This window comes from Arvicola amphibius, chromosome 4, assembly GCF_903992535.2.
Source record: "Arvicola amphibius chromosome 4, mArvAmp1.2, whole genome shotgun sequence".
In the NCBI taxonomy this organism is placed as follows: Eukaryota; Metazoa; Chordata; class Mammalia; order Rodentia; family Cricetidae; genus Arvicola; species Arvicola amphibius.
This window is the reverse complement of record NC_052050.1, coordinates 54,805,911-54,822,411: the sequence shown is the minus strand read 5'-3', so window position 1 is coordinate 54,822,411 and position 16,501 is coordinate 54,805,911. Positions and strand designations below refer to the sequence as shown.

The window sequence follows — 16,501 nt, the reverse complement described above, 5'->3', positions numbered from 1 at the left end:
CGCCAGATGTTCTGAAATTAGATCAGAAATGATAAGAACCAATCAGTAGCCTTTAAAATCTTTTTATTCTTGTAGACTCTGCCAAATTTTCTGACCAAGGTTCTTCCTATCCCCTCTAATCAAAATTTCTTCTTCTCTCGTCATGGGAATTGATTCCCATATTTAAAGGACTTCTGCTGTTGCCTTGCTATATGTTTGACACCATCATAGTGCTGTTTTTTTTTTCTGAATATCACTCCCAGCATACAGTTGACTGGGAAAGAAGCATTTTAAATGCTTGCCTAGAGAAACGAATCCTTTACAACCATCAGTGTATGTGAACAATGAGTTTCCTAATCTACTAGTGTGACAGACAGGCACGGAATAACCAATGTGCAAGACACTCTCCCATCATGCTGTTAGATGAGCTCTAAACGTCAGGCATCTGCACATATTCTATGTGTCTATAGCACTGCTTCCCCTGTAGTTCTCTACATTATCTTCCACTTTAACCTACATAAAATCGTAACAGTTCCCACGGGGGAATCTGTTCCACGGCCTCATGCTGATACCAGAGCTATACATGTTCAATCTCTGTGTATAAAGCAGTGTGTTTGGGCATAATCTAGTCACACAATACTGTATTATTTTTATTGTTGCTTTCTATTTTTCTGAGACGAGAGTCTCAGATATAGTCAAGGATGGCCTCAAACTTGAGATCTTCCTGCCTCAGCCTCCTAGGACTGAGATTTATAGGTACACAGCATGACTGGCTGTCCTGCATCCTTGAAATCACCTCTAGTCCACTCATGCTAACTAGCAGAATATAAATCCTGTGTAGAAAGATGTGTACTGTGTTGTTTAGGATATAATGACAAGACAGAAATCTGTACGTATTCAGTATGAACAAAATTAAAAAGTTGAGTCTAAGACTGTCAGTCCACAGATGTATAAAATCAAGTCTTATTTCAACCCCAAGTAGAAAGCTGGTGTCATCTGCCCAAACAGAGCATCTTTCGGGTCAGTTTATAAAACACTGTTCGTTCATCCATCAAATCCACAATGGAACAACACGGCAAATGTCAGTGATGCCTATGTATTTCAGCTGGAGCTCAGACTGTGAGCGCACATAATACCCCTAAGACACAGCGCCTCTGGAGAAAGGGTGAACTGACACCTCAACAGACATCTGGTTCCAAGGTAGCTTTAGCTGCTAGCCCAGTAGCCACTGCAGTGGCTTGAGGGGCCAGGGAAGCCTCAAGACTCCTTACAACAGTCCTTCTTTGTTACTTAGCTTCCCTCAGAAACCCCAGCACTGAAGCTGGGTGTGGTAGCTCAGGAGCTCAGGCCTGTAGTCTAACACTTAGGAGTCTGCCTCAGGAGAATCTAGAGTTCAAGGCCAGCCTGGGCTACAGACTAAGTTCAAGGCCAGCCTGAATTGCACAGCAAGGTGCTGCCTTAAAAAACAACAAGAAAGAGACACACAAAGAAAGAAAAAAGATACCACAGCACTAACTCCTTTATTCTCCAGGGCAGAAGGAGAGAGTAAGAGGACAGGTCAGCTAAGAGCTCTGGATATTAGGACACTACCCTCGTCAACAGAACAAGTAGACCTGGATTAGGTTTCTATTTTGGACATACATGGGGGTAGAGTCTTTAAAGAAAGCTCAAGGAGAAGAAAGCATTTGAAAATCACTGTTTAGATTAAGTTTAATTCATACAAAGTTGAAAATACCTTTAAAAGCACATTCTGACCTGTAGTACTAAGAACAGGGAGGTGGTTTAGTAGGAAACCAGGGGTGGGGCGGACCACACCAATGAGGGAAGAGGGAGCCCTGGGAAAAATGTGTCAACATCTCATCATAGGCCTTGGCAGCTATGCAATTTTGATAAAGGCTGATCTTGTCTGGTACTCAGAGGGACAGGAAATTGTAGTCCTATCTAAACAGACAAGGCAGAATGGTGCTAGAAACAGAACAGAGATTCCTCAAGATGCCAAGGACGAAGGGACCTGATCTCCAGAGGTGAGATGCCACCTCTGCCACAGTGCGTCTTCGTAGTGTGTTGGAACTAATAACATTCTTCCGTCTAGATTATCTCACAGGGGCTGAGGGAGGCAAGGAAGCTGCTGCACCAGAGCCAGAGTTCCAACCACAGAGAGGTTGTTTGTTTTATCTAAGGTCACAAGGCAGCTGACCCACAAACACAGTTGCTTCCAGAAGTGGCATTCCTGTCACCCCGCTATCCTGTGCCAGATAAGAAGGTGATAAGGATATGAAAATTCTGACGTTAGGAAGAGAGAGTAGACACAGCGCTAAGGAAAAAACGCTGAGTCCAACAGGTTTGTGGAAACGCTCGCTGGTCCTCACCTGCTTCAACGTCTCTGAACATGGCTCTGAACGCTGGCAGGTAGCTGCTCTGAAGCTTGTCCAGGAGTCCAGCCATGCCTCTCACCTTCATTGTCATCAGTTGACTATAAATGTGTTCCAGGTCCTCGCACCTGCAATACCACAGAGCAGGCTGAGTATCAGGAAACGTCACACTGTGATGCCCCACCCTGCTGAAGGCAGAGGGTAGCCCTGCCTCCGGTGCCTGCACAGATTGAGCTCCCTCCCCAAGAGCCAGGCATCTGTTTCAGAACAGTACGGGTAAAATCCTGAGTCAGGAACAAAGGCTCACAGGAAAGGCTCCAGGAAACAGTGGGCCAGCTGGTGGCCTAAAAGCTTGGCAGCTGGAGGTCATTAGCTCTTGCAGCAAGGTTGGGGCAGGGAAACAGAAGCATCGTTAAAGTGGGACTTCTTGAGAAGGGCCTCATCATAAGTCAGTAAATGGTTAGAAATCGGGGGACACGATGGGCTTCTCAGGATGGTGGTGCAAAGGGATCTGGAGCCCTATAGGACAGCTTGTCCTATGACACAAACACCCTATGTAGTAGGGTCAGGAACATCTGCCCCCATCATCAGCCTGTCTGCACCAGCACAATGATAAATAGGAGCAAAAGCAAGGAGGGTGGGAGGGAAGCAGACAGGTGCAAGAGTTAGGCACATCTGGTCACCCCATGGGACCAAGACCCAGTGACTGCTAAAGACAAACTGTGACCTAGGACAGGCAGTTCTGCAGCCAAAAGCCAAAATCCCTTCTCCTTTTCAGGTCCTTACAGAAGTAAACATCTAACCTTGGCTATCCAAGAGAAGGGAACAGAATTTAGAATAAAAGTATTGAGAGTCGGGGCTTGAGAGATGGCTCCGTAGTTAAGAGAGCTGGCTGCTCTTGCAGGGGATCCAGGTTTGGTTTCCAACACCCACATAGTGACTCACAACCATCTGTAACTCCAGTTTTAGGGGACTGGGCAACTGTGGTTCCTATACATATATGCAGACAAAACATTCGTACATACAAGATAAAAAAAAGTTCTTAAAAAGAGGACAAAAGCTATTTTAAGTCTTGACTTAACTATATGCATGTAGTAAAAGATTCTTCCAAAGAACTGACAGTGCCCCAGGAAAGGAAGGGCAGCTCCTGAGCCTCAGGGAAAGAATTCATCTTCCATTCCACAAAAAAAGAAACATACTGCTCCTAAGACACCCAGTCGTCAGCCCTAGGGAGGATGAGAAACATTTGGAGGTGGAATCATATCCAGTGGCGGCTCCAGCAGGTCATCCCTGTCTTCTCTTCTGTCATTACTCCTCTCCAAGTATCTGAGCATGCGCCTCCCTGCCTACCTGCTCTTCCAGAACTCCAGCTCCACCCTGGGGGTGGGATTGCCCCCTTGTAAGAGTGGCTGGGAAGACTCTTTCTTGAGTACCACCTGGACTTGGTGGCTCCATTTGATCACTGCAGACTCAATGGCATAGACAATCGACTTGTCTATGGTATCCAAGCTGCAACAGACAAAAGACATCTCTTACTGTGTGCGAAAATAATTTGAGCCTGGTTGCATTCGCCCATCCCCAGTTGAGATAGCAAAATTCCAGAGACTGGAAACCGTACAAAGATGTTCATTTAGCTCGTGATTGGGAAGATCTGAAGTCCCAGTGTGTCAGGACACACTGTGGGTGGTACTGTGGTGGTAATATATGCATGGAGATTCACAAGGCAACAGGAAAAGTAAAAAAAAAAAGCAGGAAGGGAGGCTAACTTTACCTTTTTATAACAGGCTGTTCTGGAGGGTTTACATTAGTCTTCTCCAAGGGCAGTCCTCCCGATGACCTAATTGTCCTATACTAAGTTCCAAGTCTTAAGGGTCCCTCCACCTTCCAACAGAGCAACATTGGGTCACAAACCACCAATATACAACCCCTCAGGGAACAAACTCAAATCAATTCAAGAAATAATCTGGGTGTTCTCTAAAGGAGAACTTAACTCCACCTAACGTGTGAATCCTTTGGTTTTTAAGTTGTGTGTGTGTGTAGTATGATGTAGTGTTGGTGCCTTGTCCATGCACATGAATGTGGAGACTGAGACTGATATCCAGTGTCTCTGTGGACAATCCTTCCCCGTACTTTCTGATACAGAAGCTCTCACTGAACTTGGATGAGGTTGGCTGGCCAGTGATCTGTAGCAGCAGGCCGCTTGTTAGTCCCGGCCGCCCAGAACTGAAATAATCACACAGAAACTATATTCATTAAATCACTGCTTGGCCCATTAGTTCTAGCTTCTTATTGGATAACTCTTTCATCTTAACTTAACCCATTTCTATTAAACTGTATATCACCACGAGGTCGTGGCCTACCGGAAAAGTTTCAGCATCTCTGACTCTGGTGGTGGCTCCATAGCATCTTCTGACTCTGTCCTTTTTTCTCCCAGCATTCAGCTCAGTTTTCCCTGCCTATCTAAGGACTGTTATCTAGGACAGTGATCTTTAAGTTCTTCCCTTAAATAAATAACCCTTTTATTATTCATAAAACTGAAATGGTGTGGGATTATGTTGTGACTTCCATCTTCAATGATCTATAGGGGTCCACTTGTCTCCAACTCACTTATCCCCCCAGTGTGGGGCTGACAGGTACATGATGTCATGCACACTGTTTTGCGGGTGCTGGGGATCTGAACTCAGGTACCCATGCTTGCGTGCCAGACATTTTACTAACATTTTACTAAGAGAGGCCTCTCCATGGTCTCTAACCTATGAATTCTTAACCATTCCCCTCAACTAATAGACTTCCATCAGCAAGTCAATTGTATAAATCATTTTCTAGGGAAGTATGTTTATTCTTGTGTTCATTCAACATTATTTGTACAGCCAGGGGCCCATCAATATTCTGAACACTGGTTTAAAAACTTCAAATAGCATAAAATCCTGTCAATGCATGAAGCATTGAGTTGGCCACCCAATCCTCTGCTTTTGACTCATCAGAGGACAGGCTCCCTGCATAGCCTAGCAGCTTACAACTGACCAGATCTTCCAGGAGAGAGTTTGCCACATCTACCGCCCCAGGCCTCCCTTGCTTTGTTGTGAGTCCTAACGCTATAGCAAGGACAAATGGGTTACATACTCCTCCAGCAGATGTAACCATCCTCATCCGCAGCTCTGGATGCCAGGACAATTCCATCCTGGCTTCAGGTTTTCAGCAAAGAACGGGCTCCCAAACATCCCCTTTCAAACACATTGTTTTGTTTTAAAAGACTTAGATATGATGACAAAGGATTAAAATTTAAATAGAACAGATGAGATGAGTTTGTTTCAAAAACACCTGCCACACAAATGTGATGGCCTATGCTCTGTCGCTAGAACTCGGGGGTGGAGGAGAGAACTTACTCCTGAAAGTGTCTTCTGGTCTCCACATGTTTGCATGGAACACACATACACACACACACACACACACACACACACACACACACACACACACACACCATACACATCCTCAGACACCACAATAATAATAAATACAATTTCATTTTAAATAAATTGAAATAAAAATTGTCTGCTGTTCAGAATCTTACCTGAACACTGTATATACTAGGTAGCAGTACCATAGTGATGGAGACAGGAAATTCATAGATGACATTTTTCACAAGAAGAACTCACCTGAACTTAATGTGAAATTCATATTTGCTTAGAAATGATGCAGCACAAGTGATTATGAAAGACATTAAAAGAAAATGCTCTCCTCCCTCAAATGATGCAGCCTTCGGGGAAATTATCAAAGTTAAACAAAAGGAGACAAACTCAGCAAGGAATTATATACAAGAGCTGAATATTATTAAGGTATGGTATAAAGAAACTGAGATAAAGGGGGAGATTAATAGTATTTATTTTGAAAATTGGATATTTTTATTAAACTACAATAAGCTTTCCAGTTAACGGGGATGCTCCTTCAAATTGTATATAGCTATACAATCATTTTTCAAATAAAAGTACTAAGAAGTATGCTGTAGTTGCAGGCACTTTTTATTCTTCAGATATATCATGGCTCCTGAATAAACACAATGACAGTCACATATTGAGAGAAACCTGGCAATATGGCAGACAACTCTCATTCAAGAAGGAGACCTATGGCCACAAACACATAGAAAGGGTGGGTAAAAATATAGGAAAACATACATCGACTGGATTGGAGGGAGGAAAATACCGCTGGACACAAAGACAAAGGAACATCAAAGCTGGACTAGTTAAGAGGAAGCCGATGGGAGACATAACATTATAAAGCAGAGGATCTGGTGTAGTGCACAGGCCAGTTAGCTTAGCCCTGGGCTAGTGGTTGAGGCAGGAGATCTTGAGTCTGAGGCCAGGTTGTATTATATAGAAAGTTCTAGGAAGGCTTAGACTATAGAATGAGAGCCTGTCTCAAATAAATAGACAAAAACCAACATAATCAAAGGAGGTTAGAATTCTAATGCCCACTAGGGGCAAGAGGCATGGACTCTCCAGTGGAGCTAGGTTTGCCTGGATTTAAGGGAGATAAAATCCTCAGGTCTGAAAAGTCTGTGGTGACCGAGGAACAGAGGCTGGAACAGTAATACAAGCCTGAAAGTTAATTCTATGGCATGGTTCCCGGAAGATGTAGGTAGAGGCTGCATAGCTGCTGGATTAGGTATCATCCAGCCACGAGCCACATCCTGAGGACACTGAACCTGCCACGGTTGCTCTCACGCCTGAGGTGATTGGGGTAGAGGAAAAGACCACATCGCTGAGAGAACCTTAGGGGACCTCAAGCACTATAGCTAGGCAAGAGACACAGTCAGTGTGGACACACAGCCCAAGGACATTGGCTGACAGAGTCAACAGTGGGCTTGTGTGTGAATTGAGACTTGTCAGGTCAGGAAGAGGAAAGGCCTTGGGAGAAATGCTCAGTCAGAACAGCTCCCATCCATCACCAAGGCCTACAGGCTGATGGTACTTACACTGGCTCACCGTGGCCATCCATGAATTCCACTTTTTCTGAGCCAACTGGAAGAGGCAGCAGGGTTCTCCCCTTCATGTGTTCAAGGATTACCAGGAGATCACACTGCAGGGAGTGGGCATGATACCCGATGTCTTGACACACCATGTGGGGCCAGCCTAGATGGTTCTTTTCATTGGCTAAGACAGGGATAATGACCTGAAACAGAGACACACCAAGAAAGCAAGAGAATTGTAAATTCAAGCCAGCCGGTGCCACAATGTGAGACCTTGTCTCAATAGAAAGAAAAACAAGAGCTTGAATAGAACTATTCTGCCTGACTGGATAATATTGCTTCTAAAAGTCATGGGTTATTAAACCAAAACTCCTTGTACCAGGCATGGGATATCTCCCAATGAGTTCCTGGCCAAGGAACCCCCAAAGGTACTCAAATTAGTATAGTCTATTGTCACTGGTTTGGGCTGCTCACTAAAACTAGACAGTAAGATCCCACTGCTAAAGACAACACACACTTTGGATAAAGGATATAGAGAAATCAAACCGGAATTGAGCTAGACAGTGCTGGAAGGTACTATGTAAGCAGTTGGGAGAAGAAACGTTATCAATAATGCAACCTAGATGTAGACACTACTATGTATCAGAACACCGACCAGACAAAATACACATATTGGTGGAGTAGTAACATGACTGTTGTGTTTATAGCCAATTGCTTCTTCACTGGAACTGAGGCCCACTCCATAGGTGGGAGAACACGGGTGGAATTGTAAACCAGGTGAAAAGGCCATGGTTGAGGAGGATGTTGGCCCTATGCAAGAATCTGCTACTGGGGTTCTGATAAATATATATGTTGTTACACATGGCCTGTGTGGTGGTTTTTGAAGGAGAATAGCCCTGTAGGCTCAGGTTTGAATACTTGGTTCCCACTGGTAGAACTCTTTGGGGTGGGTGTGACCTTGCTGGAGGAGGTGTGTCACTGGAGGTGGGTTCTTAGGTTTCAGAAGACTTGTGCCACTCCAGGTGCGCTATCTCTGCCACCGTTAGCTCTCAACTACTGCTCCAGCGCCATTCCTACTTACTGCCATGCTCCACGCCATGATGGTCATGGACTCTAACCCTCTGGAACTGTAAGCCCCCATTAACTATTTATTTATTTTATTTAGGTTGTTCGAGACATGGCTTCTCTGTAGCTTTGGAGCCTGGAACTAGCTCTTGTAGACTAGGTTGGCCTTGAACTCACAAAGATCTGCCTAGCTCTGCCTCCAAAGTGCTGGGATTAAAAGTGTGGCTCTCCCATTAGCTCTTACTTCTATACATTGCCTTGATTGTGGTGTCTCTTTACAGGAGTAGAAAAATAACTGAGACTCTACCTTCTAAATATCCACAAGCTAGTGTAGCCTTAGCCATAGACAGAGAAGCCTCGTTTGGCAATGGACGCAGAGAATCAGAACCCATCAAGGTACTAAATAAAGGGCGGCTGAGTGCTCAGGTCTAGGTGGAACATCTCCACCACCTGATCCAAGGTCTAGGGGACACTGTAGATGAGAGGACAGCTGGACTTTGAGCATCAGGCAATGGGGCAGGAAGGAATAAAACACTGTCTTCTGGGTATGGCATGGCAGTGCCAGGGAACGGGGCATTAGGATATAAAATGCTGTCTTCTAGGGATGGCATGGTAGCACCAGGGGACAGGGAGAGAAAGGAATAAAATGTTGCCTTCTGGATATGGCATGACTCTGGCAATCCTGAACACACAGTAGCTATGACCACTTGCACAAGATAGCATACAGATGCACAGATACACAGACTGTTTAGGGAGAAGGGGTCAGTAGGAGTGAGAGAAGAACAAGAGAAGGAATAGGGGCATATGTTGATAATATATGTTTAAAACGATCATAAATTAAAAAACTAAAGAAGAGAAAAAACAAAGGAAGAGTGGGAAAGGAAATGTAGGGAGAGAAGGAAGAAGGGAGGACAGAGAGGCAAGGGAGTGGGAAGGAGTGGAAGGAGGGGGAAGAAGGAAAGGGGAAGGAGAGGAGGAAGAGGAGAAACCATTCTCAGAGCTGAATACATGTTCTGCTTCAGGTCACTGTACTGCAAGACTTTAAGACTGGTCCACAAAGTTACATGTTGCCTTGACCTCTGGGGGAAATCAGGAAAGCCTCCAATGCCTTCCTATGATTTTCCATCTCATCTGTTCCTTGGAGAATATTCTCCAAGCTAAATAGTTTTCCTCACCAAGAGGAGTCAGGTACTAGTGGTAGCCCTTACTGGGAGGTTTCCTTACTAGCCCCAGGAATTATTAACAACAACAACAATAAGCCAATCACATCCTCCCACTGAAACCAGGGGCATCACTCTATCTTGACATGATAAAGTATGCCCCCCATAGTCCCTGGTTCACTCTCATCTCAAAGTCAGCTCCATGCGGTCTTGTTTGGTAGGGTGACCTGCTCCTCTCACTGGGAGACATGGCTAGTGAAGACTGTCCATACCATCTGCTGCATTAGGAGTCACAGTGTTATACTGTCTCCATCACCTGAGACATCAACCCCTCCCTCATCATCAGGATGAATACAAGATGATGGAAATAACCCCACAAGACAAAGAAAAGGGAAATAAATCAGGGTCGGTAAAGATGATTGTACACCCTATGGGCGTGTGAATAGGCATCTAAAAAAGAGCTGCCTTGAGAATCACGACTCCATCTCGAGGGTGAAAATAAGCTGATTCGGGCCACCCAACACAGCTTGTCTTTGGGGGCCCTTACCCACATTGAGAGAGGAATGGGGGTAAGGCCCAACCTTTGTCCCAACTTTTCATGGAAGAGAAGATGACTCTTGCACATCCATCTTTTGGAGGAGTTGACCCTTTACCCAGAGAGAACTTACAGGGAAAGAAAGCCCAAGTGGCCATGTGAGCTCCCGAAGGAGGCTGCTCTTGAAGGTTCAGTGTTCTTTGCAGCTCACTGATAGCCACTTCCCATTACACTATGGCAGCTCATACAATGGAAATGCCACACAGACAGGGGTGTGCTGGTCAGGTAACAGGCCCAGGAAATCATGGAAAGAAAAAAAATGGATTCAGAGAGGATGGCTTCAAAATAGACAGTTCTTGCCTGGTTGTTCTGGAAACATGTTTTGAGCAGAGACAGACATTTGAGCAGAGAGTTCAGGAACAACAACAAAATCACAAGCTAAGTTCAGTCACATTTATGTTGAACTCAGGGCAGAAGGCTGAACAAGAAAAGGATTTTCGTAGGATCTCCAAGGCAGAGACTGAATCTCAATTGATCCTTAAGTGCCCACAGAAGAATGAATGTCATTATATCATGGGATGTGAGAAAGGATAAGGGTGAAGCCCCTGAGGGGAGTGAGCAGCTTGCATATGGATGCCAGGGATTTGATGCATCTGTTGTATTTCAAGAAGGAGATTCTGGGTGGCAAGCTGGGTAAACCTGACAGGCAGGTTGGGGGTTAAGGAGTTAAGGTTGCAAACAACAGAGCTGGAAGGAGTCAGACACAGGTAGTTTGGCACATTTTGAAACTGAATCAGAGTTCCAAAGTAAAGGGAGCTTATATACAAAGGAAGATACCCGAGGAGTGAGAACAGAGGGTCCTGATGTTAGGAAGCTGGGAAGAGGGGAGGCGCCGTCAGCAGACACCGAGGAGGCATATCCTGACTGTGTGAAACAACTGAAAGATTGGGGTCCTGGGAGCCAAAGGAAGAATGTGCCTCTGGGGAGCAGAGATGAACCATGAGCCATCCACAGTGCCAGTGGGATTGGCACTGATTACAGCCGCTTGATGTGGACCAGCAGACGCCACTGAAAATACTACTCTCCTCTTCTAGGGAGCATGGGAGGAAAAGCCTGGGGAGACAGGTAAGGCTAGGCGAGCAGGAGGACACATTCCAAGAACGATTTAAAGAGAATAATAGCCAGATGTCGTGCCACAGGCGGAGACAGAAGGGAATCATGGGTTCAAGGATAGCCTGGGATACCCAGGGTAGACATCATCTCAAAACATCTTCTAAGGGTGCAGAGATAGCTCAGTTGTGAAAGCGCCTGCTTTGCAAGCATGAAGACTCAGCTGAATCCAATCTCCAAAACCCATAAAAGCGCTACATGTGGTGGACTACATTGGTAATTCCAGTGCCAGGGAATTTGGGGGAGGGGCTCCAAGGCTTCCTGGTCAGCCAGTCTAGTTCACTGGGTAGCTACTTCCCAGGCCAGTGAGATGCCTTGCTTCAAAGGAGGTGAACGAGAGAGTAACACCCAAGGTTGTCCTCTGGCTTCCACACACATGGGAACACACACATTGTCATAGTTAGGTCTTTTCACGGTGAAGAGACATCATGACCATGGTAAGACCTATAAAGGAAAACATTTAAAGGGGGCTAGCTTACATTTTCAGAGGTGTAATTAGTTCATTATCTTCAGGTGGCATACAGAAGCAACTGTAACCACACTGGGTGTAGCGTGAGCATAGGAGACCTCAAAGTCCACCCCCACAGTGACACACTATCTCAAACAAGACCACACCAACCTGCTTTCTTATAGACGCTAGGGCTACCTGCCCAGAGGTGCTATCATCCACAGTGAGCTGGACCTTCCCACATCAATCAGTGATTAAGAAAACACCTCCTAGACATGTCCACAAGCCAATATGATGGAAAGAATAATTGAAAAAAATTGCTATACAAATACAGTATAATACTATTTGGCTTTAACAAAAGAAAATAATATTTGTTGTGTGTGACAGCAATGAGAGCCATGAGGACACTGGCTAAGTGAAATGATCCAGTAGAATGACAACGATAATTGGTGGTTCTGCCTCTCAAGCTGGGCAAGGAACAAGTGCCCTGTTGTGGCCAAGAGACATTGCAAAGGCAATGGATTGAAGTCCCAGCTGAGTCCAGACACTGTTGTGGTCAAGGCATGGGAGAGAGCAAGATGGAAAATCAGAGGCACTGATCAGGGGGTGCACCGGATCAGAAAGTGTAGGGGGACTGGAGGAGAAAGACTCAGGGAACCCAGAGGCCAAGTGATTGGTGGACCTTTTAATCACTGGAATAACAATTGTCAAATCATAAGAAACAGTGAGAGCCACAAAGAGACAGATGCTACATGACTCCATTTGCATAGTTTCTACTGCTGTGAAGAGACACCATGACCATGGCAAATCCTATAAAGGAAAAGATTTAATTGGGACTGGCTTATGGTTCAGTCCGTTATCTTCATGGTGGCATGCAGGCAGACATGGTGCTGGAGAAGGAGCTAAAAGTTCTACATCTTGATCCACAAGTAGAAAAAGGAGGCTGTCTCCTATACTGGGCATAGCATGAGCATATGAGATCTCAAAGTCTATCCCCAGAGTGACACAATTCTTCCAACAAGGCCACACCTCCTGATAGTGCCACTCCCTCTGGGCCAAACATTCAAACATGAGTCTATGGGGGTCATTCCTATTAAAACCACTACACCTAGAGTATTCAAATTTCTGAAGACAAATTGTAGACTACTGTTTGATGGGTCTGAGGACAGGGACATGGGTGTTGTTTGGTGAGTGTAGTTTCAACCACGTTGGGTAGGGGAGATCTGGAGGTGTTTGTGTCTGGCAACATTGTACTGAACAGTTAGAAACTCCTGGGGGGGGGGTGAATTTTATGTGTTTTTCTTCCAAAGTAAAAATAATACTTTTTTTTTTTTTTTTGGTTTTTCGAGACAGGGTTTCCCTGTAGTTTCTAGAGCCTGTCCTGGAACTAGCTCTTGTAGACGAGGCTGGCCTCGAACTCAGAGATCCGCCTGCCTCTGCCTCCTGAGTGCTGGGATTAAAGGCATGCGCCACCACCGCCCGGCTGTAAAAATAATACTTTAAAGAGTATTCTGCTTTGGTAATTCCTTTGAACAACCTTACATTATTTCACTGTATAAATGTTACATCATTCATTAATTTATCCTTTGACTGAGTAGTTGTGTCTCCAATCTAAATTTAAAAAAAATCAGGTAGGTATTTGGTGCCCTGTCCCTATACTCTTAAGCACCTGAAAGGTGGAAGCAGGAGGATCAGGAGTTAAAGGTCATCCTTAATTCCATAGTACATCAGAGGCCAGCCTGGGCTACATGAGACTCTGCCTCAAGAAATAAAAAAGGAATCTTTTAAAAAGTAAGTTGTCTCTTTATTTTATGCACATACATGTGGGTCTGTGTGCACGTATGCCACATGTGTGTAGGTGCTCATGAAGCACAGAAGGTGTCAGGTCCTCTGAAGCTGGAGTTTCAGGCTATTGTAAGCTGCCTGACTTGGGAGTAGTGAACAAAACTCTGGTTCTAGAAGTGTACTTCTGTAAGCATCAAGTCATCTCTGCAGCCCCTAAAATAAACTTTGCTTACTGGATCGTGCTTCCTCATGATTGCACAATTCAGAGTTGTGTTCAAGCACTCTGCATATTCTAGTACATGCCTCATCTCTGAACCTTTAAAAAAGGATTAATTTAGTTTTTAAGATTAAATATCTGTGTGCATCTATGTGAGTGCATGTGCACACATGACTTCAGATACCTACAGAAGGGAGCATCAAATCCCCCGGAGCTAGAACTACATACAGGTGGTTGTGAGCTTCCTGACATGGATCTTTTGCAAGAACAATATGACTCTTAACTGCCACTCCCTGCTCAGGAGTCAATGCAACACTAAGATCAAGGCAACATCTTAGACTACATGAATCTTTCTTTCCTCTGAAGCCAATGACACTTCCTATCACCCTTCACTAGGGGATGTGACCCATAGGTGGCCTTCTGTACAGAAGGTGTCTAAACATAATACGGTGATAAGAACATTCAATTTAAAAACATTAGGGAAGTTATTGCAAGTCTAGCTTTCCTGGTCCTGAGAGATTGCCCATCCATCATGTTCCTCCTTGGAATTCTCCTTCAACTAGGGAGGTAACATTAGATGTGGCAAGGAACATCCAGGTCCTGGATCTACCAATAGGTTCAAAAGTGCGTGTGTTTGTGCCTTTTAAGGAAAGCATCTCATGGATGAGAACTTATTTTCTATTCCTGTGTCATTTCCAGGGCACGGATCACACAGCTAGTATCTCCATATGCTAATTTCACAACTGACTGGACCTGGGGAGGACCAGCCTCCAGAAGCACATGTGTCCCACTAGCAGGAAGTTTTCTTCCACTTGGGAAGGTCTAAAGGGGAGCAAGAATCTCTCCTGGATTGTGCAAATTCTCTGAGAGCTAGAGGCTCCATCCATGTCCCTTTTCCCAGGGCAGGGACAAACCCTTCCCAAAGCCAGCTGGCCATTTCCAAACTGATACTCAACCTTTGTAAATGATTGCATGGCAAATAAATGACATAAAAATCAAAACCAGACCGCCTCCCTCTAAAGTCCTCTGCTAAGGAAAAGAATGTTTAAAGTACTCCAGCTTCTTCCACCTAGCAGACTCACTTGAAATACCAGCCCCGCCCCCCCCCCCCCCACACACACACACACCACCACCACCACCACCACCACCACTTCCTATCCTTAGCTCTCGCCTTTTGATTTACAAAGTTGCCAGGACTTGGCACTTGACACTCTGGCTTCCTCTTGAAGCAAGACCCTGACCCAAGGCTGATTCTTACTGTGGCAAGGCCTCCACCTAGACTTGCCCCTCCAGCGTTTACCTTACAGTTCACCAGGGTTTTGGTTTCCTTGCAGCTAAACCCTTCCACTCCCTCCCAGACTGTGCTCCAACCTCACACCACTTTCTTTCAAACTCCACCCCTTGCCTCCGCCCTCTGACTGTGACCCCTCCCACTCTCCCTCCCCTGCATTGTCGCCCCACCTTTTTGGCTCTGACTCCGCCCCTCATGCGCACCCCCGCCAGCCTCTGCTAGCAAGGGGCCACCCACCCACCCTCACCTCGGAGAGCAGGGGGGCTAGGTGTTCCAGAGGCATAGCAGGCAGGTCTCCGCAGAGCACCGCGCCGCGGAGGCTGTGACTTCCCGGAGGTTCTGGCCTGGTGCGCATAAAAAAAAGTCCCTTGGTGTGAGTTGGGCCGGTCTCCGGTCCTGCGTCCAGGCAGGGTCGTACTGTCAGGCCCCCGGGCCCAGGCTGCACCACCAGCAGCGGCCGCGGCTCCACGGCAGCACCGTGATCCAGGAAGGCTTGCAGCAGCCGTTCCACGTCGGCTGTGCCCGCGCAGCGCTCCCAAGCACCCGCGACTGGACGCAGACTCCGAGTCACGAAAGCCCCCAGGAGCCGCAGCCTCGGGTCACCGGGCTCCTCATCCCCGGTCTCCGCCGGAGAGGCTGACTCCTCCAAGCCGGGCATCGCGCTGCCTGCTGCCGCGTCCGTTTCCCTAGCGACGGGGGATGCCAACTTCTCCCGCCTCTGCTCTCCTTATATTGGGTACTGGACTCTAGCTCCGCCCCACTAAGTTAATAAGGTAGGCAGGGGCTGGGAAGGGGCGGGGTCGCGTCGCGGTTGCTCGGAAACTGGTGGAGGTTCCCACTTCCAGGATGGTCTGGTAGAATGACTGGAGGTGTGCAGAAGAAAGCAAGGCAAAGGCTTGCGTGGGATTCCTTTGTCTAAGGTCAGACTAAAGTCTTCAGACGCCTCCATACACAAACAACACACATCTCTTACCCTATCCTAAATATATTATTTAAAAAGTTACTCCCAATGCCAAATCATAATACCACGAGTGTAAGAAAGTTGAATACAGTATAAGTTTCTTTTTCAAAGGTGATAACTTAAAACTTTAGGAGAGTACTGTCTGGGGGAGGGTTCCCCGAGGGTTCCCCCCCCAAAAAAACAATTATAGGCTTACAGAGACGTGCAATCTGTTGGTGAGACTTGGGGCTTTATTGTTTCATTTAAATTTACAATTATATAGGTGCGAGTGGCAAGTAACTATTTCGGATGTCTCTGCTTCAAACATTTATAATAAATTATTGTAAAAATATTCTCCAGTACCTTGCTCTGCCTACGCTTTCATCTGCCAAAAGGGCAGCTGTGCTGGGTGATGTGATTCTGCGGGAGTGGCCGCAGGTCAGTTCTTAAATGTACCAAAGCACTTGTAAATATGCGGCATGCTAAGCATCCCTTCCTGACCAGGGAAATTATTACTTCTCCCAGGCTCCCTCTTTCTGCGTGATCAGAATCGAGAGTTTGGGCCTTCGTAGG

At 45.9% G+C, this 16,501-nt stretch overlaps 1 protein-coding gene across 1 annotated transcript in view; it reads right to left on the bottom strand.

Annotated features, from left to right (window-relative positions):
• Dnah9 (dynein axonemal heavy chain 9) overlaps positions 1 to 15,646 on the bottom strand; it is a 342,434-nt gene extending 326,788 nt beyond the window's left edge. The window contains exons 1-4 of the mRNA XM_038324554.1: positions 15,236 to 15,646; positions 7,324 to 7,520; positions 3,702 to 3,860; positions 2,349 to 2,479 (exon numbers count right to left, since the gene is read on the bottom strand). Of these exons, the coding sequence (XP_038180482.1) occupies positions 2,349 to 2,479; positions 3,702 to 3,860; positions 7,324 to 7,520; positions 15,236 to 15,646 (898 nt within the window). The remainder of the gene's footprint in view (positions 1 to 2,348; positions 2,480 to 3,701; positions 3,861 to 7,323; positions 7,521 to 15,235) is intronic.
• Between the last annotated feature and the right edge of the window lie 855 nt (positions 15,647 to 16,501).